The sequence below is a fragment of the Panthera uncia genome, chromosome B4 (genome assembly GCF_023721935.1).
Source record: "Panthera uncia isolate 11264 chromosome B4, Puncia_PCG_1.0, whole genome shotgun sequence".
NCBI classification, from domain to species: Eukaryota; Metazoa; Chordata; class Mammalia; order Carnivora; family Felidae; genus Panthera; species Panthera uncia.
Window position 1 is genome coordinate 41191956 of NC_064809.1, and position 27726 is coordinate 41219681.

General features: G+C 39.0%; 2 protein-coding genes across 4 annotated transcripts in view; one reads left to right on the plus strand and one right to left on the minus strand.

The window, feature by feature from the left end:
• The first annotated feature begins 280 nt into the window (after positions 1–280).
• Positions 281–6802, plus strand: CLEC4E (C-type lectin domain family 4 member E). 2 transcript variants are annotated; one of them, XM_049625035.1, is made up of 7 exons: positions 281–434; positions 1219–1319; positions 2130–2222; positions 2829–2918; positions 4115–4266; positions 4938–5053; positions 6072–6802. In XM_049625035.1, exons 2-7 carry the CDS (start codon positions 1283–1285, stop codon positions 6241–6243), a joined length of 660 nt encoding a protein of 219 aa, XP_049480992.1. In that variant the 5' UTR covers positions 281–434; positions 1219–1282; the 3' UTR covers positions 6244–6802. The 2 variants fall into 2 exon arrangements, with proteins under 2 accessions (XP_049480992.1, XP_049480991.1); XM_049625034.1 differs by lacking the exon at positions 281–434 and having other exon boundaries at positions 744–1319.
• Positions 6803–10463: 3661 nt separating this feature from the next.
• The window catches only part of CLEC4D (C-type lectin domain family 4 member D), a 31438-nt gene continuing 14175 nt past the window's right edge, over positions 10464–27726 (minus strand). The window contains exons 3-8 of one of the 2 annotated variants that reach the window (XM_049625036.1): positions 20208–20307; positions 18423–18512; positions 15611–15715; positions 14304–14455; positions 12905–13020; positions 10464–12622 (exon numbers count right to left, since the gene is read on the minus strand). In XM_049625036.1, the coding sequence (XP_049480993.1) occupies positions 12472–12622; positions 12905–13020; positions 14304–14455; positions 15611–15715; positions 18423–18512; positions 20208–20232 (639 nt within the window). In that variant the 5' untranslated portion in view covers positions 20233–20307 and the 3' untranslated portion in view covers positions 10464–12471. Of the gene's footprint in view, positions 12623–12904; positions 13021–14303; positions 14456–15610; positions 15716–18422; positions 18513–20207; positions 20451–27726 lie in introns of those variants that run through there. The other variant, XM_049625037.1, reaches the window with a different exon arrangement.

The window sequence follows — 27726 nt, forward strand, 5'->3', positions numbered from 1 at the left end:
GTTGAGCAATACATTGAAACAACAAAAAGTCCCTTTGAGAACAAGGATATTTTCTAACATGTGAAAAGCGTGTGAGTCATTGTGGGAATTACCAAGTCATATATATGTTACTAACGCCTCCTGACACCTGTGAATTTTAATCAATAGAGGCCAGCTGGATCTTGTTCCAAAGTATTTTTAAGGAATAGAGTGGAAAATTACTATAGGTAACTAACCTTCCAGAGAAAGCAGCATTGTATTTTAACGTCTAATTGACATTGCTTCTTCTGACATTCAAATTCATTTCTCTTATATAGGTCACATTATAAAACAAAAACTCCCAAAGAATTAGGAAGAGTAGAATGAGATTACCCACTGAGTCTCGAAGGTGGCAGAAGCTGTGTTGTAACGGAAGGAACAAGGAACGGAGCTGAATTGCAAAGTAGTCATATCATGTAAGGCGTGGGGGGGTTCAACTGGGGCAGAGGTAGGAGATTGCTTTAACAAAAGGGCTATAAACCCACAATGCGACATACTCAGCCCAACATGAAGCCAGAATGTTCCAGCGTTGCAAGCAAATGAGGAAGAAACCCACCTGAACTATGAAAAGAAACTCACACGGAGTTATAAATGCCTCTACTATGTGCCCAGCTGTGTGCCGCGTGCAAAGATTTGGTTTTGTCCTCTTTCCCGCCGACAAATGTGTGACAGTAAGGCTCAGAAGTAAAACTGGGAGTGCAGAGGCGGGCCCGTGAATGTCAGAGACAAACTGAGGCATGAGTGGGGAGGCCTGGAAGAAAGTAGCGATTTTTTTTTTTTTTTTTTTTTTTTTTAAATAGGCATCACATCCAGCACGGAGCCCAGTGCGGGGCTTGAGCTCACCTCCCTGAGATCAAGCCCTGAGCTGAGATCAAGAGTCGGATGCTTAACCGACTGAGCCCCCTGGGCGCCCCAAACAGAGAGATTTTATCCACCCAAAGAAAACAGTGTTTTGAAGCCCCTGATGTTTCCCCTCGGTCAGCCCATTTCTGTTGGTACTTACCACTATCATCATTTCCCCACTTTGTTGTTTCCTTAAGTGAGGAGACTCGTTGCCCGGTAAACTCCCTTGTCCTCCTTATGCAAGAAAGGAAACCCTGACTGAAACACAAAGCCGCAGAACAAATTAATATTATTATGCCTTCGGGCTGAACTTCCTTAAAAAAAAAAAAAAACCAGAAATGGATTCATTTTCCTTAGATCTTAGCAACAAAATAGTACTGGACTCAGAAACTGATGAGAGAAGGAGAGAGAGAGAGAGAGAATGAATTCATCCCAACCATCTACATCACAAGGCACAGGTAAAATTTGCAACTCTCCCTTTCTTTCATAGATCTTTTTTTGGGGGGAAGCGGTGATAAATATGCTGAGGGGATAGGACACTAGAAATGTCTCCACTAAAGTAAAAGAAGGGAGACAGAGACAGAATGCAAGGGGGAAAACAGGCAGTGGTTAGGAGACGCTATGTTGTACTGAGGGTTGCTGGGCTGGGTTTTGGGGAGAACTGAATCAGACTGCTGTTCCCACCCTTTCACTGTGTTGCATTGGGCAAGCCACCTCCCTTCTCTGGAACTCACTTTCCCTGTTTGTAAAATGTTTATCGGGTGGGAGGGGGAGAGGAACTATAAGAACATTGCTCGAGTTTTATATGAATTGGTTTACAAAGGGCTTGGGAAATGAGACGCCAGAAAGAGGAGGGCAGGAGAGAGATTAAAAAAAAAAAAACAGAGAGGGTGAGAGAGAGAAAGGGAAAGACAAAGATAGGAAAAGAAGACGGAAAGCCTCAGAGACTTAAGAAGGAAAAATAGCACATCTGTCTCAGTTCACGAGTCTTAAGATCAGCAATGGCTTACTCTAGTGGTTCTAAAAGCTGGTTCCCAGACCAGGAACTTGCTGGCTCCATAGCAGCTCTAATGAATTGTTAACTCTAGAAGTGAGGCCCCATCATCGGTGTTTAAACAAACTCTCCAAATGATTCTGAGGCATGCTGAAGTCTAAGAATTACTCCATATAGACAGCTCAAGTGGGAGGAGATAAGTAAGGTTGAATAAGAATCTCTTTTGTACCTTGCCTTGGGAAGATTGACCATGTTTGCATATTGCTTTCTACAGAGAAAGGACACTTCTCTTCCCAAAGGCTCTTATGGACTGTTGCTGGGGTCTCCATTCTACTGCTCAGTGTCTGTTTTATCACCAGATGTGTTGGTGAGTTCTAAAGGTCAAGTTTAATCTCCCTGATGAATATTAAGAGTAAAATCTTTCTTCTTGCCTGTGGGTTCTCTTCTCCCCCAAAGGGTATTTCTGTTCCACTTTCTTCCCTGTTTATCTCCAGGTTATTCCTCAACTAGAACCCCAACTAGTACAGAACGGTTACCAAATTGCAGCGACCTCTGACATATTTTTCATGATAGACATTTTTCATCTCCTTGGTGGCCTTGAGTCCTCGCCTTTGTACTTCTGTCATGAGTGTAAACTTCTCCACGGGAACCTAGCCAGAGACATGACAAACTGTGTTTTGGAACAAGGGTAGGCAGGGTGGGCATAAGAGAAAGTGAAAGCATATTTGTTTTCTCTGGGCCTTTGGACCTGAAGTAAAGTACATTCATCTTCATAAATCAGCAAAAACCATGAAATGTGAATCCTTTTTTCTTTGGGTAAGTAAATCTCGGTACCTCTCCGTGTAGAAGGACAAATAGAGAATAAAAAAAAGATATCATGATGATTGCTGGTACTTTTGTTACAAATACACACATGATAAACTTAATTTTTTATCAAGAATAACGAACATACACTCTGCCCCTTTCCTTACAGTGACGTATCATAGCTTTCAACTCTGTGATGAGAAAAAGTTCCAGCCATATGAGGATTTAATGGACTTCTCCTGCTACAAAGATGGATCGGGTATAATAGTCCTCAAATTTGAACATCAACATTTACATATTGACACTTTTTGGCTTCTAGATTGATTTTGGGACAAGTAGTTGGGTGATGTCCTGTTTCTCAAAAACAAAATATAAAATCTTGCCTGTACTACCAGAGAATGATGAGGAATTGATAAGACAGGTCTAGGACTTTGAAAACGTGATTAGCATTGGACAGGAAATCCTGGGGACATTATAGCAAACTTTTAGAAGAAATTTGAGGTATGTCTGAACAGAAAATCTAGAAGTGGAAGGTATTATCTCCAGGAGTGCACTTTCTTTTCATTCCTCACTTGCTTCCCAATGAGAATGAAGAAGAAAAAATAGAGAGAGAATAGGGAATTTGGAGATATCTCAGAAATATACTCTCTACACTCTTATATATATAGTTTTGTTCTAAGTCTTAGCAAAATGCTACATGACGCTCCTCTGGAACTTAATTTCCTCACCATTAAATTGAGAAACACTGGACTATTTCTTTTTAATAAACTTCAGAGACTTACATTCTACAATTCTAAGAAGTTTAGCCCGTCTCCACAACCAGTTTGGAGACTTTGTTGAGGGCATATTGCTTGGGCAACATGAGAGATGGTTGCTTAGATAAAATGCATAACCTTCTCTCACCTTGGCATTCTAAGAATAGTTAATAAGGCTCTATATCAATAGCATAACAGAGATAGATTGTATGTATGACTGCATCTACTGGCAAGTTTAGAAAATAAGGATTATATCTCAGGGTGCCTGGGTGGCTCAGTCAGTTAAGCATCTGACTTAGGCTCAGGTCATGATCTTATGGTTCATGGATTCGAGCCCTACATCAGGCTCTGTGCTGACAGCACAGAGCCTAGAGCCTGCTTCGGATCCTGTGTCTCCCTCTCTTCCTGTCCCTTCCCCACTCGTGTTCTGTCTCTTAAAAATAAATAAACGTTTAAAAAATTTTTTTTTAATTTAGAAAATAAAGGTTATGTCTCAAAAGACAAGACAATTGCTATTTGTGTTGACTGACATAGGAATTCTCTAAAGTCTTAGATAGTAGGTTGGGGAGTGGGCAAGGACAAGGGGCTCCAAGGTACCAGTCAGAAGACTGGTAATGATGAACTTCAAGGGGCCAGATGAAGCTTTCTGTTTCCTTACTTAGTTGATACACGACACTCATGGAAACTTCTCTCCTCCTAGGTTCAGTCAAGAATTGTTGTCCGTCGAGCTGGATCCATTTTCAATCTAGCTGCTACTTATTTTCTACTAACACCATGTCCTGGGCATCAAGCGTAAAAAACTGCTCAAACATGGGAGCACATCTGGTTGTTATCAACACACAGGAGGAGCAGGTAGTTGGAGCACAGTCACCTCCAGTGTCAATGTAACATTCTTTCCAGGATCTATCCCTCTTTCCATACGTGTATGCACTCTTTGGTCCAAAATTACTATTTGTTAAGTGAATGTATTAAAATGCATGCTGTTCCTACTATTTCTATAAGTCGATACCTACTCTAATTTATTGTCATCACTAGAAGAGCCTGAGGGGGGAAAAGGGGGAATTTCCATGTTCAATGCCTTTCTTACTAAGACAGGGAAAAAAAGAGGGGGGGATGCTGACAGTTCATTTTAGAGTGACTATTGTGTTGATGAACACATCAGATGATTATGTCAGATATGCCCAGGATATGTCCGTTATCTTTAAGCTGTGATTAATAATCTTTCATGCTGGATATATAAGTAGCTTTTGCTACAAATAACAGTAGATCAGGTTTGAATGAGATATTAAGAAACTCCTTCTCTGTTAAAGATTCTCTTTTTGTTGGTTTAATTCTATGTTCCGTATATTTTTACCACAATAAAAAAAATATCAGGAGATACTCCTCCATGATCTTCCGATTTCAGAGCCATTTATCTGCCACCTATAATCCACTTTACCTCTTTTAATAACAATTACCTTCAACATTTGTCCAAAATTGAAATGACTGATCTACTTTGTGTTTTTATCGTGTTGCTCTTCTAGGAATTTCTTTTCTACGCGAAACCGAAAAGGAGAGAGTTTTATATTGGACTGACAGACCAGGTGATTGAGGGTCAGTGGCAATGGGTAGATGGCACACCTTTCACAGAAGCTCTGAGGTAATTTCCTTCTTACAGGACAATTTTAACACTATCTCAAGTCCCAAAGTTAGACCATTGTTGAGGGGAGTTCTCAGAACCTCCTTCCATTCCATGAGATATTTTCAGGTCAATCCTTGGTGATTTTATGTGCAAGAAGATAGTCGAAGGAAGCACGAGGATCTCGTGCTCTGGCTTCCTGAGACCATCGGAAGGATAAAGGGGAAATAACAGATGAACATGAGGAGGGAATCAGAATCGAAGACTAATTCATCGGAAGTGCAGCAGAGACAAAGAGTGAAATTCAGAGTCTTGTGCCCAAACTAGTAAATGATTTGAGGGTAGTGATTTGAGAAAGGAGATTTATGGAGTGAAAGTGGGGACTCCCTTGATAAGGTCTCTTTTCCCTTTGATGGTGACCTTACACCCTTAGAGCACAGCACATTGGAGTTTTCATGGGTTTGATCTCATTAATTATTTCATTTTACCTAAATTGCACCCTTCTGAGATACATCGATATTATTAATCTTCATTTAGCATTTGAGGAAACCAAAGGCTCAGTTCTAAGAGTACAGCTGCCATGCACTGAGACTCTAGAAAGTTGCTTCTCTACAGCACCGTAACACCACTAAAGTATGCACCTACGTTAATTCAAACTCGGTGCAGAATAAAGGGAACTAAACGTAAGATGAGACAGAAGCGTGAAGGAAACAAATTCATGAGCATCAGTGCTTCCCGTAACTTCTCATTATGGGTCTACAGCTGAGGAAGCTTGACAGACCAGAAAGTCAGGAATATCCAGCTGGGCTTCGCCACTCGCAAACTCTAAGACTTAAGACAAGTGGTTTGGTTTTTCCGGGATTCCTTTTCTTCAATAAAATGGAGGTTATAATGCCTAACTATAATGCCTAATGGAGGTTATAATGCGCAACAAAATTGTTGCGAGGGAGCACAACACAAATGCAACTGGTCTAGCACATGAGGTCACTTGGCCTCCTGTAGCTGGGATTTAAAATCTTCTGCACTTGCTCTCTTCCAGCTTCTGGGACGAAGGGGAGCCCAATAATATAGTTACAGTGGAGGACTGTGCTACCATACGAGACTCTTCAAATCCGAGGAAAAATTGGAATGACGTGCCCTGTTTCTTCAATGTGTTTCGGATTTGTGAAATGCCTGAAATAAGTGCTTTGAATAACAAAAAAATCTTCTGAGAACAGAAAGCACAACTGAAATGCATAAATACAGAGGCACAAGAGCATGAACACAACACCAACAGGAGAAAACTGTGCACTGCACTTTATAAGGACTACCTAGGGACTTCATAAGGACTTGTCGCTTTTGATATAAACTAAGTAGTTTTGGGGCGCCTGGGTGGCTCAGTCGGTTAAGCGTCTGACTTCGGCTCAGGTCATGATCTCGAAGTTCGTGAGTTCGAGCCCCACATCAGGTTCTGTGCTGACAGCTCAGAGCCTGGAGCCTGCTTCGAATTCTGTGTCTCCTTCTCTCTCTGTCCCTCCCCTGCTCGCACTCTGTCTCTGTCTCTCAAAAATAAATAAACATGAAAGAAAAATTTTTTAAAAAAGATTTTAAATAAAATAAGTAGTTTTGAATGATATAATTTATGATCCTGATTGACATGCATTTTTCTCTATATTAGTCTCAGGACTTCTCCCAATTTACCAAGCAATTCTCTAACAAATGCTGGGAAAAGTAAAGAATACTCCTGCTTTGTTTGTGAATATTTATATGAACATATAGAGACATACAGCAAGTACAGAGCCCAGCAAAGAAGAGGATTTTATTTTTCTTTTCTTTTATTTTACATTTTGTGTTTATTTTGTATGTCAAAGTTCAATTATATCAGAGGCTTAATTGTAATTCCAAATAACAAAGCCATATATCCATAAGTCAGATAAGGGGGACTAAGAATCCCACTAACTAATCCATTACATTAGCTAGTTATCATTAACCCAAGAGCTGGCCCAACGCTGACAAAACTTAGAGCCAAGTAGTTGTCACAGAGATCAACTCAATGAACCAATTTATTTTTAAGATATAGACAAACTGTTGACTTTAAAACCTACCTCGTTGGATTCACCTCTGTAGAAGCTATCCAGTGCTATATTATTAAGTGGATATATATGAACTTTCCAAGAAATATACTAACGACTTTTATAAAATAGATCATAAATTTGCAATGAAGCAGAAACGCCTTTATATTTTCCTATAGGATAGCAAAACATTTCAGAATGCCAAAGGATTTATAATTTCATTAACATCCTGAGAAAAATAGCTCTACTAGGAATAAAACTCAATATAGATATAGAAGATTTCTTTTTTTTTATTTAAATCCAAGTTAGTTACCATACAGTGTAATAATGATTTCAAGAATAGAATTTAATGATTCATCACTTACATATAATATCCAGTGCTCATCCCAACAAGTGTCCTCCTTAATGCCCATCACCCACTTAGCCCATCCACCCCCAATACCCCGCCAGCAACCCCCAGTTTGTTCTCTGTATTTAAGAGTCTCTTACGGTTTGACTCCTCTGTTTTTCTGTCATTTTTGCTTCCCTTCGCCTATGGTCATCTGCTTTGTTTCTTAAATGTCACACATGAGTGAAATCATATATTTGTCTTTGACTGACTTATTCCCCTTAGCATAATACACTCTAGTTCCATCCACGCTGTTGCAAATGGCTCCACTGGATAACTGAATCTCACTTGGATTTGTGGCTATTGCTCAGCTAGGGCCAGGGTCCAATAGCTAAATTGTTCTAAGAGAACATTCAGCTTGACAGCTTCCTATCTCAAGCCTATCCACTACATGCATAATATTTTAATCAATGCTGATAAGGTTATTCAAGAATATTTAAATATCATGGTACCTTGAATAACCACACTTCTTGCACATGGCACCACACAGAGACCCTCAAAATTCATACACTGAAATTAATGTGTAATCATTAGATGGGAAAATTCAACTGGGTAAGCGAATATAATATGTAGTAAAACCTTGGATTGCGAGTAACTTGTTCTGCAAGTGTTCCGCAAGACGAGCAAACATTTCTAATAAATATTAACTTGATCAAAGAGCAATGTCTTGCAACACAAGTAGTATGTGACACCGAATGTCATATGATCACAACTGAGCCAATGGTTCTCTTTCTCTCTCTCTCTCTCTCTCTCTCTCTGTGGGATTGTGGGTGATCATCTCCCATGTTCAGATGCTCAGTCTCAGACTGTGGTGTTTGGCAGAAATCAGTGTGATTTTTCAGAACGTTGGAAGGGGCCCACAGCTGGCACTAGTGTATTTTTTGTCACTTCAAAGTACCTATGGACAGTCCTCTGCTTTTCTATACAAGAGTAAGCTTAGGAATGCTTTGCTTCATTCTAGGTCAGGCTGTCTGCCAATATAGACCCTTTCCTCTGCTACCTTATTGCCAATTACATTAAATACAGCATGTGACAAGAGTTTATCAATACTGTACCGAAGTCAACATCCGTGCTAGTGTATACAATGGCCCCGATGCAGAAGATTTCATTGAGCCAATAGATAGCAGTGATTCCATTAATGATAGTGAAAGTCACCCTACACAATAACCTTCCTTCTCTTGTCTCTCTCACACCAGCCACGAAGATTTTCAAAGGTAAGCGCAGGTTAATTTGTTTATTTTTCTTTATATTTTATATTTTCTTTGTTACTTTGTATTATATTACAGTATTGTAATCATTTTTATATGAATATTTTGGGGTTGTGGGATGAATCATCTGAGTTTCCATGATTTCTTATGGGGAAATTCACTTTGATATACAAGTGCTTTGGATTACAAGCATGTTTCTGGAATGAATTACGCTCACAAACCAAGGTTTATCTATATTAGTTTTCCTTAAAGTGTTCATTCCTCTTAGATATATGTGACAATATGTAGTTTTGTTGATTTTTATTATATAAGGAAATATTTTGTCACTCAAAAGTTATCTCAGATTACGATATACCAATATAATGAAACACTAGTTACTTATATGGGGCAAGGTATAAATCATTTTCCAAACTATATTTTTAAGTAAAAAATGCAAGATATTTTCCCCCCAAAACCAAATAATCAATTTAAAAATGGCGCCCATTGGCGCCTGGGTGGCTCAGTCAGATAAGTGTCTGACTTTGGCTCAGGTCATGATCTCATGGTTTGTGGGATTGAGCCTTGCATCAGGCTCTGTGCTGACAGCTCGGAGCCTGAAGCCTGCTTCAGATTCTGTGTCTCCCTCTATCTCTGCCCCTACTCTATTCATGTTGCTCTCTCTCTCTCTCTCTCTCTCTCAAAATAAATAAACATTGAAAATAAAATAAAATAAAAATGGGCAGAAGACGTGAACAAACATTTCTCCAAAGGCATCCAGATGGCTAACAGACACATGAAAAGATGCTCAACATCACTGAGCATCAGGAAAATGCAAATCAAAACCACAATGAGATACCACCTCATACCTGTCAGAATGGCTAAAATAAAAAAACACAAGAAACAAGTGTTGGGGAGGATGTGGAGAAAAAGGAACCCTCCTGTATTCATTAGGGGAAATGGAAACTGGTACAGCCGCTGTGGAAGAAATATGGAGGTTCCTCAAAAAGTTAAAAATAGAACTACCCTATGATCCAGTAATTGCACTGAGGTATTTACTCCAAGGGTGGAAAAATACTAATTCAAAGGAATAAATGCACCCAATGTATATAGCAGCATTATCTACAATAGCCAAATTACGGAAGCTTAAAGAAGCTGTGTATACACAACAGAATATTATTCCATCATAAAAAAAAAAACAATGAAATCTTGCCATTTGCAGCATGGATGGAGCTACAGAGTATATTGCCAAGTGAAATAAGACAGAGAAAGACGAATACCACATGATCTCACTCATGATCATGTGTGACATGACACATGTTTGTCATGATCATGACAAACCAAGAAACAGACTCTAACTATAGAGAACAAACTGATGGTTACCAGAGGGGTGGTGGGTGGGGAAAAGGAGGAAATAGGTGATGGGGATCAAAGAATACACTTGTCATGATGAAAACAGACAAAAACACCTTAGATTTGTGGGGAAAAAATTGTAAGATGTTTAAGGCAATGTAGATAATGTTGCTATTAGTATAAAAACAGTAGGTTATATGTGTATATATGTTTATATAACACATATAAACATACATGGAAATACATATAAGAAACATAATCATATCTACTCTGAAGAGGCATTTAAGGGACTGAAGTTCAGGGTGGAAGATTTAACTGATACTTTTATTTACATTTTTACTGTTTGAGATGTGTGTGTGTGTGTGTGTGTGTGTGTGTGGCAAACACACACACACACATATACAGCAAACACAAAACCAATATTTAAATTTTTTAAGTGTTTCAAATTTCTAAGACTACCACAATGCCCTAAAAAATTTGCATTTATTTTTACAAAATTACTATCAGGTGTCTTAAAGAAATTATGAGGAATACGAGTGCCATGGAGAGTTAGGAGTAGATTGAAAGGGCCCGAGGGTGGAAATAGGGAGACCAGTCAGAAGGCCATTGCAATAATCCGGGTAAGAACGATGGTCTGTGGTGGTCACCACGGAGGTAACGAAAAATGATCAGACTGCAAGAAAAGAGATTAAGGATATAGATGCCGACACAGATGTATAAAATCACATAGAGATCACATTTTATTGGCAACTGAATCTCTACCTATATACGGTAGAGAAAGTGGATGATGTTAACTACACAAAGCCTTTTAGCATATACATAAAATTATTTCCACAAGTTTTGTAGATTTTGTGCTATGTAACTAGTGAATGGCGAACAATTAAAATCATTAGCACTCCTTCTGTTAAAAGTATCAGCTTTAAATGCAGACACACACATACACACACACACACAATCAATCAATCAAACACTAATCTTCCTAACGCAGAAAATCACTAAGTAATTTACAAAATAAATGTTGTTTTCAAAAATAGCTTTAAGGCAGTCAGGTTAAAAAGCCGTTGCTTGGCCTGGATGTCCGAGTCAGTTGAGTGGTTGAGCATCTGACTCTTGACTTTGGCTCAGGTCATGATCTCGCGTTTGTGAGATGGAGCCCCATATGGGGCTCCGTGCCGAGAGAACAGACCCCACTTGGGATTCTCTCTCTCTCTCTCCCTCCCTCTCTGCCCCTCCCCTGCTCATGCTCACTCTTTCTCTCTCTCTCTCTCTCTCAAAATAAAATCAACTTCAAAAAAAAGCCACTGCTTGGAATTGTTTAGCTTCAATTCAGGAAACATCAGCAAACTGAGAATTTTAAGAAAGACCACCATATTTTGGATAGCACTGCTCCACAGTTAACACTAGTGATATCACAAAAGCGTCATGTCATGTTGTTAAGACAAGGACTTCCCTGCTAGTTTGAACTCTAGCTTTATAGCTCTAAAAAGACATGCTAACATAAATGGGCTGAAAATATGATTTTTTTCTCCTGACTCAAATTAAAAATATAGAAACACGAATACAATGCTAGAACTTTCATCCATTAGTCAAGAGGCCAAGTCACCCCAGTAACTTTCCTGTAATCCCGAAGGCAACACAGTTTGCCGCTCATGAAAAGTAGTTCTGGGCCACAGTCCTGTTTCTCTTCATGAACTAGCAATGTTCCAGGTGAGCTCTTTGCCTTCCTGTGGGTTCAGTTTCTTCAGCTACAGAGTTGAAGGCAGTTTGGTTAAGGTGGCCTATGAGGGATTTATCCGCTTGAAAAGAAACTAAGTCAGCTTGGGACTCCCTGCTTTGGGAAGACATTTAAGGTAGAGTAAGAAGAAAATGTTTTTAAAGGTAGAGAGACTTTCTTTTTTTTCCATCTTGGCAATACTACAATTCAGAACTCCTACACTCCTGTTCAGAAAATATTTTGCTCATGGAATGTCAATCTAATGACTGATACTATTAAAAAGTCTGGGAACGAGACATTGAACAATAAGAATGTTGTTTAAAAACTTCAAAGGGTTTGTCATATTTAAAAAAAAAGTGGCATGCCTCTATCAGTTGGAATACCCTGCCTTTGAATTTTCAGAGCTAAGAATTTGAGCAGAGGAGAACAATGACCAAGAGATCACCTCATTTGAGCCATTCTGTTGGACATATAATCAATGCACACCAATCGAAAAGCAAATACTTTGATACACTATCAAGAAAGCAAAGTTCATGAAAATGGGTTCTCACAGAAAAGATGATTCCGGCCACCAAACCACACAAAAGCACATTGTCTTGAATGAATGAAACAAAAGTAAGGCCATCGTAACTGAAAAATGTTCTATTTTCTCAGCATGTTTTCTCTGCTCCAATGGTGCAGGTACATTCTGCCCTGGTCTAATTGGTTCCCCTTTTCTGTTGCCATCATAAGGACTCCTTTGGAGGTTTCTAGTTGAATGTTGTTCCAGGTAACTTGCAAATTCTTCTTCTCTCAAAGTTACAAGGAAAGTCATTCCAGGCCCATTTGTCTTGGACATTAACAAGGATAACACAATTTTCATTCTCTTTATAGTTGTTGGGTTCACCCTCATGCCAGAATCTAAAATGAAAAAATATATATGTATATCTTTATATTTGTATTTGTGTGGGTGTGGGTGTGTGTGTAGATCAGGAGACATGTAGAGAAAACGCCTCCAGTGAAAAATTTAGAGCTGCACTCTCTAATAGAAATATAGTCATTTATTAGTAGAGAAGTTGCTCGGTACATAACGGTCCTCTCTGAGCAGGCATTTCTATATCGGTATGCCTCGGGGCAAATGAATTCTCCTTGCTATCTTCTTGTCTTTGCCTAGAAAGTTTTCACCCCAGTCAATATACTTACACAATATGTGGGTCAAATGGTGTCTTGTCCACCCAGGACCACTGGCCTTCATGGTCCTCATCCGTAAGTCCCAGGAAATATGAAAACCGTCTATCCAAAAATTGAACAATAAAGTTCTGCATAAAAAGGTAAACTTTTGTAAGTATATTTGCATTTGTCATTTAGTAGCCGTTATGTTAGGAAACGTGGGGAAAGGTCAGATGGATTACTACTAGCTAAGCACAGAAGCACTGTCATCGGACAGATCTCCTTTCAATCCTGCCTCTGCCATATATCGTGTAATGTCATAAGTGCTTATACCCCTCCAAACTCAAGATTTCTCATCTCCAAAAGTGGATGACTTCAAAGAATTACTGTGAAGAGTAAGTGAGATCATACTTGCAAATCACTTAGCACAATGCTTAGTAGGATCGAATTTTTTTTAACTTTTGTTTTTAAAATTGTCTCTTCCTCTTAAAAACAGAACAAACTGAGGGTTGATGGGGGGTGGGATGGAGGGGAGGGTGGGTGATGGGTATTGAGGAGGGCACCTTTTGGGATGAGCACTGAGTGTTGTATGGAAACCAATTTGACAATAAATTTCATATATTGAAAAAATAAAAATAAACAAAATAAAATTGTCTCTTCAATGGCTTGCATATTAAATTAAGTTCCATTTTATTCAAAGAGTCAATGAACCTGTAGATTGCAAAGCCATTGGAACAGAATTCTCCAGGAAACCCCCTTCACAAAGAAAAGAGTAGATTAGGAGTTATGGTACATCTCTGGAAGTATATTATATGACGAAATAAATTGGGTTTTTTAAAAAAAACTGAATAAAACTTAAGAATTGTTTTTTATTTAGAATTACAACCAGACAGCTGAATTATTTTTCCTATGCTTTATCCTGAGAAGCTATCTCAGTCATGATTAACCATTCACGTATTCACTTACTCAGTCATGATTAACCATTCACGTATTCACTTACTCACCAAACATGTATCAGGTCCTATCCAGTGCGCCTAACACTGCACAAGACTTTGGAGATGCAGAGGTGAGGAAAGCATGTCCCCAGCCCTCTACAAAGTCAGAGTCACTGGAAGAGATGGGGCAGTGAACAGGTAACCTCCCAGTTAACACTAGCGAAGCAAGAGCCATGATCACGCAATACACAAAGTACCACGGAAGTATCTCCAAACGGGAACAGGGAGGATGGAGTAGGGAAGATGGTCAGGGTCACTTTCTGGAGGAAATAATACATGAATCAAATCTGGAGAGAACAGAAGTTGGCCAGATGAAGAAAAATAAGGAAGAAAGAGGAAACAGATAAAGCAAAGGCACAGAGACAGAGCAAAGAAATTCCTGTCTATGCCAAGAGATTCAAACCAGCAGAGAGACTGATGTGAGCCTCCCAACATACCTGCTCAGCTTCTGAGGTGATGGTGACCAGATGAGCCCCCATGTCTGTGCAGTTCCTCTCGCTCTTTGCCCATGTCTTGTTGTCATTCAGAGGTAAATAGCAACTGTCCTGGAAGGATCTCCAACCAGTAGGACAGCAATTCCAGGTGCTTCCTCGTGAAGAAATTGACATGAAAATTACTTACAAGGAGCCTATCGTCTGTAACAGATTGCATAACTTTTCTGCTAACTATGCAGTTCACATTTTGGGAAATAATACCATGATTACCAAAATCATCCTATTCCCCTTTTAATAAAAAATCCTGAAAACTACATTCTAAATATTCTCTAAACAAAACTGTCTGAATCACATCGTGACTGTGAGAAAATTAGAAGATATTCTCTTAGAAGACATCATCATTTTTCCATGTCCCTACATGTATCTTCTAGAACAAAGCCTTTTGTAGGAAATTATATGTAAAGGGAGCAGAGAACCTACTAGAACTGTCAAGCATTTCCCCATTTTCCCAGATGAGATTTTACAAATTCTAGAATGATAAAAGAGATAAAGTCCCTTCAGCAAAGCTGTATATTCTAGAAGGAAACAGTCCTTAAGATATGTCTGAATCAAAAGAAAATGGAATTAAGTTAATGTTATATTTTGGATGCCAAAAATGGACCCTAAATGTATTGTTATATTCTTCAGTTATTCAACTGACTACAGTCGTGAGAAATCTGTTTCTATTTATTGATGTTCATTCTTGCACCAGATGCTCATGTTTTTTAATCTCTCCTGGTTTACTACTGATTCCTTTAAATCCGATTATGAGGGGCGCCGGGGTGGCTCAGTCGATGAGCGTCTGACTTCAGCTCAGGTCATGACCTCACCACTTGTGAGTTCAAGCCCCACATTGGGCTCTGTGCTGACAGCTCAGAGCCTGGAGCCTGCTTCCGATTCTGTGTCTCTGTCTCTGTCTGCTCCTCCCCTCTTCTCCCCTTTATTTATAAAAATTTTTTTTATGTTTATTTATTTTTGAGACAGAGAGAGACAGAGCAAGAATGGGGGAGGGGCAGAGAGAGAGGGAGACACAGAATCCGAAGCAGGCTCCAGGCTCTGAGCTGTCAGCACAGAGCCCGACGCGGGGCTCCAACCCACGGACCGCGAGATCGTGACCTGAGCTGAAGTCGGCCGCTCAACCGACAGAGCCACCCAGGCGCCCCTCCCCTTTATTTATAAAATAAACATTTAAAAAAATTTAAATCAGATTATGAACCTGAATAGAAATGGAAGTAAGACAGAAATTCTCCTATGCCCTTTGCTATCTGTACCTTTCAGTTTTGATTCCTCTTTGGTGCATGTTATCTTCGTGTAATACTCTGGTAACTTGAACATTCCCATGCGTCTCCTGCAGTGTAGAAAGCTGTAATGAGTCACTGTCAAGGGGGAAAACAAGTTAGTTTTCTTTTCCTGTAAAACCACTGAAGTAGGGAAATGGGGCTGGTCACTCTGACCTTTCTTTTCCCCTAAGAGTTAAGGTAACTATCCCTTTTCTTACTAGGCAGCTCTTTTGTTCCAGCTCTGGGTGAACTGGTTGAAAGGAGTTGCAAAAAAATTTTTTTTTAATTTTTTTTTTAATATTTATCTATTTTTGAGACAGAGACAGAGCATGAACGGGGGAGGGTCAGAGAAAGAGGGAGACACAGAATCTGAAGCGGGCTCCAGGCTCTGAGCTGTCGGCACAGAGCCCGACGCAGGGCTCGAACTCACGGACCGTGAGATCATGACCTGAGCTGAAGTCGGACGCTTAACCGACTGAGCCACCCAGGCGCCCCAAAAATTATTTTTTTATTAGCATATTATCCATTCTGTGCTTTATGGCAGTAGTCCTGCAAGCCTCTGTTTTTTCTCACAATCTGTGTTAGGGTGGAGATTTTTGGTAAACACAAGGATCGTCCTGCTAAGATTTATGAGTCACATCCCCCATACAACCCACTTTCAGTCTCTTAAAGGTAACTATGCCACTTTTAAAGTAATCGCCTTGTGCTTTGCCTCACAATCGTACCCCTTAATGACATATCCCTAAACCATACAGATTAGATTTGCCTGCTTTTGAGCTTTACATAAATCAAATTCTAAAATATGCCTTCTTTTCCTTCGGCCATTCGCTCAGTGTTAACTTCTGAAATTTGTCCATATTGCTACACACAACTATAATCGATTAATTTTGACTGTTATAAAGTGATCTGTTGTCTTAATGCACTAAAATGTATTTAGATATTCGTCTTCTGGTAAATATTTGCATCGCTTCCCGTGTTGACTCCTGTGAACTGTACGTACCACTTGGAGAGTTTTTGACCATGCATCCTAGAGCACATAAGCATGTCTTTCCGTAGGATGCTACACGCCTAGGAGCGGAATTGCTGGTAATAGGATATGCATATTGCCAACTATGATAGTGGCAAACTTTTCCAAAGTGGTTGTACTGTTCTACGCTCCCACTAGCAGCAATTCTTTGGAGGTCCAGTCCCTCCTCCACACCATCAATAGTCAATAGTGCCAGACCTTTCCATTGTTGCCATCCTGGTATATTTGCAAAGGTACCTCACTGTGAGTTGAATTTGCATTTCCCCCAAAACTTGACCTTTTTTATGTGTTCATTAGACATTTCAGGCTTTCTTTTCTCTAACGGCTATTCGAAATTTTGCCTATTTTTCTGCTGTATTGTCAGTATTTTTTCCTATTGGGTTGAAAGGATTGTTTATATATACTGTCCACTAAATTTTTTTATCCATTTTTTTTATACATTAAAAACACCGTCTCCAATGGCTGTTTTATTTCTTGGTGTTTTTGTTGTAGAGTAATTTTTACTTTAATATAGTCTAATTGGTCAACAGTTTCTTCACTGGCTAGCACACTTTGTGACTTGTTTAAGAAATTATTTCCGGCCTTGCGGCGCCTGGGTGACTGAGTCGGTTGAGCGTCCGACTTCAGCTCGGGTCATAATCTCACAGTCTGTGAGTTCGGGCCTCGTGTCGGGCTCTGTGCTGACAGCTCAGAGCCCGGGGCCTGCTTCAGATTCTGTGTCTCCCTCTCTCTCTGCCCCTCCCCCGTTCATGCTCTGTCTCTCTCTGTCTCAAAAATAAATAAACGTTAAGAAAAATAAAAAAAAAAAAAAAAGAAATTATTCCTGGCCTTGAGGATATGAACATATTCTCCATGTATCTTCTAAAAAGGATTATCGATTTGCTTTTCACATTTTGGCCAATAATCCACCTTGCGTTGGTTTTGTACAAGGTATAAAACAGGAGACTGATTCCATTTTTTTAATAAGGATGATCAATGGTCCTCTAGCACATTAACTGAACAAATCTGTCCTTTCCCTATAACGGCAATATCCCCTTCTGTTTTATATAGAGATTCATATAGGCAGGATCCGTAACTAAGCTCTCTTTATCTTTCCTCTGGTCTATTCATCCATACTTGCACCTATGCTATATTAGTGTAACTATAATAACTTTACACATGGTCTTGCTATTAGAAAGAACAAATCTTTCATTGTTCTTCGTTTCAAAGAGGCACCTGGTTGGCTCAGTCGGTTAAGCGCCAGACTTCAGCTCAGGTCATGATCTCACGGTTCATGAGTTCGAGCCCCACGTTGGGCGCCGTGCTGACAGCTCGGAGCCTGGAGCCTGCTTTGGATTCTGCGTCTCCAACTCTCTGCCCCTCCTTTGTTCATGCCCTCTCTCTCTCATAAATAAATAAACATCAAAAAAATTAAAAAAAAAAAAAAAGCCAGACTACAGTCCATCAGAAAGTTGGGTTTTTGCTGGTTACTCTTTACTGATAACATGCAGCCCTTAGTAATCTCAGTAAAAATGGGGTATGATTTACCATAGTCACCACCCTTCATATGTATAGAAAAGGGACTCTAACTTCCATATTTTGTTCCCTTACACAAGACAGCACCATCACGAATAGAAGGTTAAGTACAGAGCTCTGGATTTTAAATTCAAGACCTTGAAAAACATTATGAATTGAAATGTTGGAGGCAAATCAAGATAACAAAAGGCTTAGAGCAACTTTATGAAGTTTAGTTGAGAAAATAATTCACAAAGAGTTCCACTTTTGGTAATAACTTACCCAAACAATTTGCAACAAAACAAGCACTGAGGAGTGAGATGAAAAAAATAGCAATGGCCCAAGGGATCAGGTGGGAAGGCTGGCCTTCTTCTACAGGGACAAAAAGAAAGATAAATAGATTGTCTTCTCAGCCACAAGAACTAAGAACTGAGGAAAATACTCTACTGAGGAGCAAGCTAAACATGAGATCATCCAAAATATTTTAGATCTAGCAGAGAGCTTAAAGATTTCCTCCTGAATAAGTCAGTTTTAAAGCTTACTGATACACACATACATGCATAAAAATATAAACTTTTTTTTTTGAATAGGAAGGGCTTTTTATAAGCAAGACACAAAACCCCCAAATAATAAAAAATTGATAATGTCAATTATGTCCATTAAAGTTTAAACATCTATATAACATGAATAATGTTAAGACACAAGCACCATATGAAAGAAAATTTTGTGACAATATTATTGTCTACGCTGTGTAGAGAATTTCAAAAGTCAATTCAAAAACTAAGCAAAAACCGGATCCGGATATTTGCTGAAAACTTAATTTTCTGAAATTATAAATGGCCATTAAACAAAAAAAGGATGTTCAAAGAAATGTAAACTAAAATATAATGATATACTTTTTCACAAATGAGAGTTTTAGAGGAAAACAAAAAAAAATGCAGTGTTGGTAGGGTTGGGGGGAAAATTAACTCTCTTGGTGAGGAAATGAATGCAACTGCCGAAATATAAATTAGAAAGCCTTCAGACAGACCAAGTTAGCAGCCTTTATCAGTTTTCAAATGCATTACATTTGCCACGACAATTTCAATCCTAGAGATCTGTCGTATGAAAATAACTGAACTTATTTACAGGAAAGGATATTCATTGCAGTACCAGAACCAGAAACCAACACTTGCTTGTGTATTAGTGCAGATTCTAAATTATGGCGAGTCTCTATGATGGAATTCTGCACAGTGATTAAAATAATCATATACATCAGTAAGTATCAACGGAAAAAGTCTTCAAGATGTGTTGTTACATAAAAAATTTCAAGACCAGTGTATTCTGTGCTCCCATCGAAGTTTGCCATGCTTGGGTTGATGAGGTGAAGCAAAACATTAATTTTTAAATTATGTATTTCTGCATTTGTTCTCTTTCTGAAAAATATTACTCAATATTCTTGTAAAGCAAATACATTGTGACACTTAAGTGCAGCATAAAAGGGATAACGGCAGAGCCCCCAGGTAAACTGTGAGCCTTGGTCATCATGTTTTGTAGATCTTCCTTCTTCCTCTTGCCTTTAAAAGAATCTTCCCGAATTGCTCTCTTTCTTCCCATCTTATTTTTCTTTTGTATACTTTACCTCCTCTTTTGGCCCAGTTTGCATTTCATAAAGAAGCTTCCCTTCCTAACATAATCGAATCTATCTATGACCTTCCTCTTCACCAAAGTCATTGTCATTTCCTTTAATATCCTCCTCCTCCTCATCTTCAATTTCATAACTATAATTTTGTTAATTTGTATTTTTAAATCCTAGTCCTAATTATGGTGCGCCTGGGTGGCTCAGTGGGTTAAATGTCCGATTCCTGATCTCGGCTCAGGTCACGATCTCATGGTTCATGAGTTTGAGTCCCTCATTGGGCTCTGTGCTAACAGCACAGAGCCTGCTTGGGATTCCCTCTCTCTCCCCACTCTCTGCCCCTCCCTCACTTGCTCTCTATCTCTCTCTCAAAATAAATAAACTTAAAAAAAAATCTTAGTCATAATCACATTTGTCTCTTTCAAATTGAAAGGAGAGAATGTACTCACGTTTATTTTGAGGTTCTTGGCTCATTGTGTATTAAGTCTCTTGTTGTCCAGTGGCTGGGAGAACCAGAAACCTCTTGTATTTTTCCACAAGGGTGTTGTCCTGTGAGTAAGGGAGTATACCCTCAGAAATACTTGAGAGTGAACATTAATCTTACTTATTCCAAATAAGATCAGAAAGCTCCCTGTATAAAAAATAAGTCAAAAGAAGTCTTTTCAAAGACGGGCTTCCTTTGATTCACTCTGGGACACAGAGCAAAGACAAAAGGAAATTGGGAAAGCAACACCCAAAAACAGTCAGTAGAAATTTCCAGAAGTATGTTGAGATCACTATCAGAGTGTCACGTGAAATTACTCAATTTGTTTTTATTCATTCACACAAAATGTTTAGTAATGCCCCAGAAAGAATCATTATTATGTCTTATAAAAATTTAATAAACATTCCCTCATCTTTTTTCTTTTTCAAAGGCAGTTACATGTTTGAGGTAGATTCTCCCCTAAGACGTTCTCTGAGCTCAGTTAGTTGTGTACAGGATGGCAAAAAGACAATGTGTGCAATGAGTTAAAGCTTCTAATGTACACAGTGCATGTGTGCTGTATGTAAAGACACAGGAACTTTTGTTTTGAAGTTAAGGAAGGTATGGTGGAGCTGTTGATTAATTCCCCGAATCTACCTAGATGACAGAAAATAAGCTTGTTAAGGCAAAGGAAAAGGAAATGTAACATTCTGTGACAGAGACACTATCAGGGTCCCTGGCTTCATTTACAGTACTGTCATGGACTGAATGTTTAAGTCCCCTCCCACCCATGCTGCAGCATCATGATCTCAAATGTTCCAGCCTCTAGAACTGTCCAAAATAAATGTCTGTCGTTTAAGCCACCAATCTATGGTATTTTGTTACAGCAGCCTGAGATCACAAAAACAAGTATCTAGCAACTTAGAGATCTTTCTTAAATTCCAGCTTCCAAAATGTGGCCATCCACCTGCATTCTTCCTTAAGCTACAATATTACTTTAAGTATATGTGCATATACATATACATATACATATACATACACATACACATACACATACACATATACATATACATATATATTTAGTGATCTTGAATGAAAGACTACTTTGCTATGTTAAGTTGGGAGTGAAGGAAGTAAAATTATAAATTTGACAACACATTTTTCAACACTGTCATAACCAAAAGTATTCCCAGAGCAACATTACCTACCCACAAATTCTCACGAGCAACCCTAGAAACTAGATCTTTGTCTAAAGTAATATGTGTTCTTTTTTTAAAAGTTTGTTTATTTTGAGAGAGAGAGAGAGAGAGAGAGCACACATGTGTGTGATCAGGGTAGGGGCAGAGAGAGAGGGAGAGAGAGAATCCCAAGCATGCTCTGTGCTGTCAGTGCAGAGCCCAACATGGGGCTCAAATCCATGAACCATGAGATCATGACCTGAGCTGAGATCAGGAGTTGGAGGCTTAACCAACTGAGCCACCCAGGCATCCCAATATGTGTTCTTTATCAAAATTATCTAGGAGTCTAGTGGGGCACCTGGGTAGCTCAGTGGGTTAAGTGTCTGATTTCGGCTCAGGTCATGATCTCCCTGTTTGTGAGTTAGAGCCCCCTGTCAGGCTCTGTGCTGACAACTCAGAGCCTGGAACCTGCTTCAGATTCTGTGTCTCCCTCTCTCTCTGCCCCTGCCCCATTCACACTCTGTCTCTCTCTCTCAAAAATAAAAAAACATTTGAAAAATGTTTTAAAGGACCTAGGAGTCTTAGAAGATATATAAATCCCACCTAGGGCAGGAAAACATAAAATGCACCTGGCATATTCTGTGCTTCCAGAAAACAAACATGATTTCAAATACATGAGAGATAGTCTGTTTTAGAAAGTTTCCTGAGCCAAATGAAAAGCTGTGTCCACCATATAGTTAAGATCATGAAAAGACAACATGAAAATGAGCAAATGCTGTATTAACCTTTGCTTTGGAGTTGGGAAAGAGATAATAGAGCTCGATTAATCTCCAAGATTTTCCTACATAAGACAAAGCACGGTTGTTATGGCAAAGAAAGAGGAAGTGTGAAATCCTGTGGAAAAGACACAATCTTTATCACAGAGAAACTCTATTAAAAAGTAAAGAATTTGGGACACCTGGGTGGCTCAGTCAGTTGGGCGTCCATCTCTTGGTATCAGCTCAGGTCATGATCCCAGGGTCATGGGATCAAGCCCCATGTTGGGAGCCATGCTCAGCATGGAGCCTGCTTGGGATTCTCTCTCTCTCTCTCTCTCTCTCTCTCTCTCCCCCTCTCTCTCTCTCTCCCTCTCTCCTGTTAGCCCTCTCCCCCACTTGTGCTCTCTCACACTCTCTAAAACAAAATTAAATTAAAATAATTTTTTTAAAAAAGATAAAGCAGTTTACTTGCAAGGACTCTAAGGACAAGTTTAAACAATTTCTATATAAATATATTTTTATTATGATGGTTAATTAGAACTACCTGAATGTATAAAAGTTTATGAATTCACAATGATACAAAAGGAAATAATTTACATTTGTAATACAAAATATGAATAAATATGATAGCCTTGTTTATTTTTAATTGTTTTTCTCCACAGCTTTGTTTATTTTTCATTGATTTTGGTAGACAAAGGTTTTATTATGATGTGTACATTAATATATATGTTTCTTCCTGTAAGAATGTATACATTTCTAAGCACAGGTATCTCCTTGCTTTGTTTGTAAGACTAAATAATAGATACCAGAAATGGTAAGACAAGTAATCCTGGAAAAAAAGTCAACTCTTTACCAACAACAGGACGGACCAGTGTGCACCTGTTGTTATATTTAATAGTCAGGTAAAAAGGGAAACCAAGAGTTCATCAGTACAAAGTAGCTGAGTAGATAGAGGGTTCATAGTGTGCTGCAAAACTATGAATTAGATAAAACTAAGCGAAAGAACTCACAGCATTGACTCACTTATATCCTAGAAGGTAAAACTCCAACATGGGCTTACTGATTGAAAAAATAAGGACCACATGGTTTTGGAATAACATTAACAGATGAAGCCAGTGAGTTATATAATGCTAGCCAGAAAGGTAGTAGAGGCACAGTATTTCTGGGGGAGACACCGGGTTGCAAAAAAATAAACCGTATGAAAAGTACAGACTAAAATAAACTGATGTCATAAGTAAAGGGCATGAACATCATTATCGGGTTCCCATCCAAAATGGTGGCACGGGTGGTTCCTGAAACTTCCTCTATGGAAACACCAAATCTATAGCTACCTGTGGAATAAATCCCTCTGAAAGAAATCCAGAAAGAAGATGAGTGACCCCTGCACATCAGGCAAGTGAGAAAAAACCAAAATGGGTAGGAAAGGCTGAAACACACACTCACCATAAACCCCACTGCTGGCATAGCAACACACAATCAGGAGGGAACTCACAACTCTCAGTCTCTCTCTAAGGAGCAAAGAGTTTGGACCCAATATCTACCGCCCCAGCTTTTAAGACTGTTACATGAGGGATAAGCCCCCAAAATACTTATCTCTGAAAGTGAATGGGGTTTGTATCGAGGGGACTCACAAGACTGTAGCAAAGAAACAGGTTTTTTTTTAATTTCTTATTTTTTTATATTCATGTATTTTTAAGAGACAGAGAGAGAGTGAGAGAGAGAGAGAGAGAGAGAGAAGAGGGGAGGGGCAGAGAGCGAGAGACAGAGGATCCAAAGCAGGCTTGGTGCTGACAGTAGAGAGCCCAATGCAGGGCTCAAACTCACAAACCAAGAGATCATGACCTAAGTTGAAGTCAGATGCCCAACGAAATGAGCCGCCCAGGGACCCTGCAAAGAAACAGTTCTTAAGGGACTCTTGAGGACTTGCATGGCTATCCCCTCAGGGCTCAGCACAGAGACAGTGAAGAGAAACAACTAGCTTCCAATCTTTCCATGAAAGAAAACTACTTGCATACTTTCAAAGCTACTGCTTAGGGTCCAGCTTCCAACTGGCTTGGATCTAGGCGCTGAGTGAGATCCTCCCTTTTGAGACACTGACAGGTCTTGATACACTCTCAATGACTGGTACCCACTAAGAACAAAAAAGACAACTGGGACAATCACAAAGGCTTGAGGGACAATCAAGAGCCAGGGTTAGACTAACCAATAAAGTTCATCTCCTACATGATACCACTCCTCCAAGACTGGTAGAAAAGACCACCAGAAACCAATGCAGAGCCAAGGAAAATGAAGAACAAGACAAAACTCCAAGGGCACCCGGGTGGCTGAGTCAGTTAAGCGTCCGACTTCGGCTCAGGTCACGATCTTAAGGCTTGTGAGTTGGAGCCCCATGGGGGCTCTGTGCTGACAGCTCAGAGCCTGGAGCTGCTCACGCTCTGTCTCTCTCTCTCTCTCTGTCTCAAAAATAAATAAACATTAAAAAAAATAGCTATAACTTAACTTGTTAATGGATGGTGACACAATAAAAATGTAAATGGGACATCAAAAATATAAAAAGGGGGAGAGTAAAAGATGGAGTTGGCATGCAAGCAGAGTTAAATTGTTATCAGCATAAAATAGACTGTTACCTCCACAAGATGTTTTATGTAAATCTCATGGGAACCATAAAGTAAAACTCTAAAATAAATACACTAAGATACAGAGAGAGGAAACAAAGCATACCACTACAGAAAATCATTGATTTGCGAAGGAAGACAGTAAGAAAGGAAGAAAAAAATAAAATAAAATGGAATGACCAAACAACCAGAGAACAATTAATAAGACATAATTAGCAAGTTCTTGCCTATCAATAATGACTTTAATATTAATGGATCGAATTCTCCAATCAAAGGCATAGAATGACTGGATGGTTTAAAAAAACAACAACAACAAAACCCAAGACCCAACTATATGCTGACTACAGGAGACTCCCCTCTGCTCAAAAGATATACAGAGATTCAAAGTGAAGGATAGCAAAGACACTCCATGCAAGCAAAAACAAAAATCTTTCCTAACAGAAGACAAAATAAACTTTAAGCCAAAAATGGTAACAAGAGACAAAGACAGTTATTATATGATGATAAAGGGTCAATACATCAAGAAGATAAAACAAACATAAATATATATGCACATAACATCAGAGCATCCAGGTTTCAAGAAAATCTAAACAAACCTAAAGAGAGAAATAGGAAACAATACAAAATAGTAGGGGATCTCAATACCTCACTTCCAACAGCAAATAGATCATTGACACAGAAAATCAATTAAGGAAACAATGGACCTGAAACAAACTTTAGACCAAATGAACCCAACAGACATCTCCAGAATATCCCAGCCAATAACAGTAGAATACACATTCTTCTCAAGTGCAAATGGGATATTTTCCAGGATAGATCACATGACAGTCACAAAACAAGCTAAGCAAATTTAAGACTGAAATCACACCAAGTATCTTTTCCAATCACAATGAAACTAGAAACCAATAACAAGAGGAAAGCTGGAAAAAACATAAATATGTGGAGATTAAACAGCATGGCCCTGAATGGGTCAACACAGAAATCAAAAGGGAAATCAAAAAATATTTTTTAATAAATGAAAATGAAAGCACAACACATAAAAACCTACGGGAGACTGCAAAAGCAGTTGTAAGAAGGAAGTTTATAGTGATTCACGCCTCTACCTCAAGAAACAAGAAATAGCTCAAACACCTCACTTTATACCTCAAGGAGCTAGAAAAAGAACAAACTGAACCCAAATTAGCAGAAGAAAGGAATTAACAAAGACCAGATAAATACATGAAATAAAGACTGACCGAAAATACAAAAGATCATTGAATACAAAAGAGCTGATTTTTTAAAAGATTAAAAAAGTCGACTGGGCGCCTGGGTGGCTCAGTCGGTTAAACATCCGACTTTAGCTCAGGTCATGATCTCACAGTTCGTGAGTTCAAGCCCCATATCCGGTTCTGTGCTGAGAGCTTGGAGCCTGGAGCCTGCTTCAGATTCTGTGTCTCCCTCTCTCTCTGCCCCTCCCCCACTCACAGTCTGTCTCTCAAAAATAAATAAACATTTAAACAATTTTTTTAGGGGCGCCTGGGTGGCTCAGTCGGTTGAGCGGCCGACTTCGGCTCAGGTCATGATCTCACGGTCCGTGAGTTCAAGCCCCGCGTCGGGCTTTCTGCTGACAGCTCGAAGCCTGGAGCCTGTTTCGGATTCTGTGTCTCCCTCTCTCTCTGACCCTCCCCCGTTCATGCTCTGTCTCTCTCTGTCTCAAAAATAAATAAACGTTAAAAAAATTTTTTAAAAAGGTTGACAAACTTTTAGAGTAACACAGACATGGAGAGAGAGTACTCAAATAAATGAAACAAGAAATTAAAGAGGAGATATTATAGCTGATACCACAGAAATACAAAGGATCATGAGAGACTACTATGAACAATTATACACCAACAAAGTGGATAACCTGGAAGAAATACATTCCTAGAAACATGAAGAAATCAAAAATCTGAACAGACCAAGGTCAGTAAAGAGATTGAAACAGTAATGAGAAACCTGTCAACAAAGAAAAGCAAGGACCAAATGGCTTCACTGGTGAATTCTTCCAAATATTTAAAGAGTTAATGGCAGGGTGCCTGGGTGGCTCAGTCGGTTAAGCGGCCGACTTCGGCTCAGGTCCCAATCTCGCGGTCCGTGAGTTCGAGCCCCACGTTGGGCTCTGTGCTGACAGCTCAGAGCCTGGAGCCTGTTTCAGATTCTGTCTCCCTCTCTCTCTGCCCCTCCCCTGTTCATGCTCTGTCTCTCTCTGTCTCAAAAATAAATAAACGTTAAAAAAAAATTTTTTTTTTAAATAAAGAGTTAATGGCAATCTTGAAACTTTTCCAAAAAATTGAAAAGGAGGAAATACTACCAAACTTATATTATGATAGCAGTATTCTGATACTACAGCCAGATGAGGATACTATAAGAAAAGAAAATTACGGATAATTATCCCTGATGCATATAGATACAAAAATGCTCAACAAAATATGGCAAACCAAATTCAGCAGAACATTAAAAAGATCATTCACCCTGATTAAATGGGAATTATCCCTGGGATGTAAGGGATAAAAGGAGTAAAACTGCTTTTGTTTGTATATACGATCCTATATACAAAATATCCTAAGAATTCCATCAAGAAACTTCTAGAACTAATCAACAAATTCAATAAAGTTGCAGCATACACAATTATCATACAGAAAATCATTTTATTTCTATACACTACCAATAAAACATCTGAAAAAGGAACAAAGAAAACAATTCCATTCACAATAGCGTCAAAACCACTGAAACACTTAGGGATAAATCTAATCAAGGAAGTAAAATGCCCATACACTGAAAACTACAAGACTTTGATGAAAAAAATTAAGGACACAAACAAATGGAAAGATACTTTGTATTCATGGATCCAGATAATTAATATTGTTAAAATGTCTAGTCTAGTGAAAGCCATCTATAGATTCAATGCAATCCCTATCAAAATTCCAATGACATTT

Bases quoted from the DNA above. Each gene is read 5' to 3' on its own strand.
- CLEC4E (XM_049625035.1), top strand. From the start codon at position 1,283: ATGAATTCATCCCAACCATCTACATCACAAGGCACAG. The intron at 1,320-2,129 runs GTAAAATTTGCA...TGCTTTCTACAG, and splicing joins ATCTACATCACAAGGCACAG to AGAAAGGACACTTCTCTTCC. The intron at 2,223-2,828 runs GTGAGTTCTAAA...CTTTCCTTACAG, and splicing joins TTTTATCACCAGATGTGTTG to TGACGTATCATAGCTTTCAA.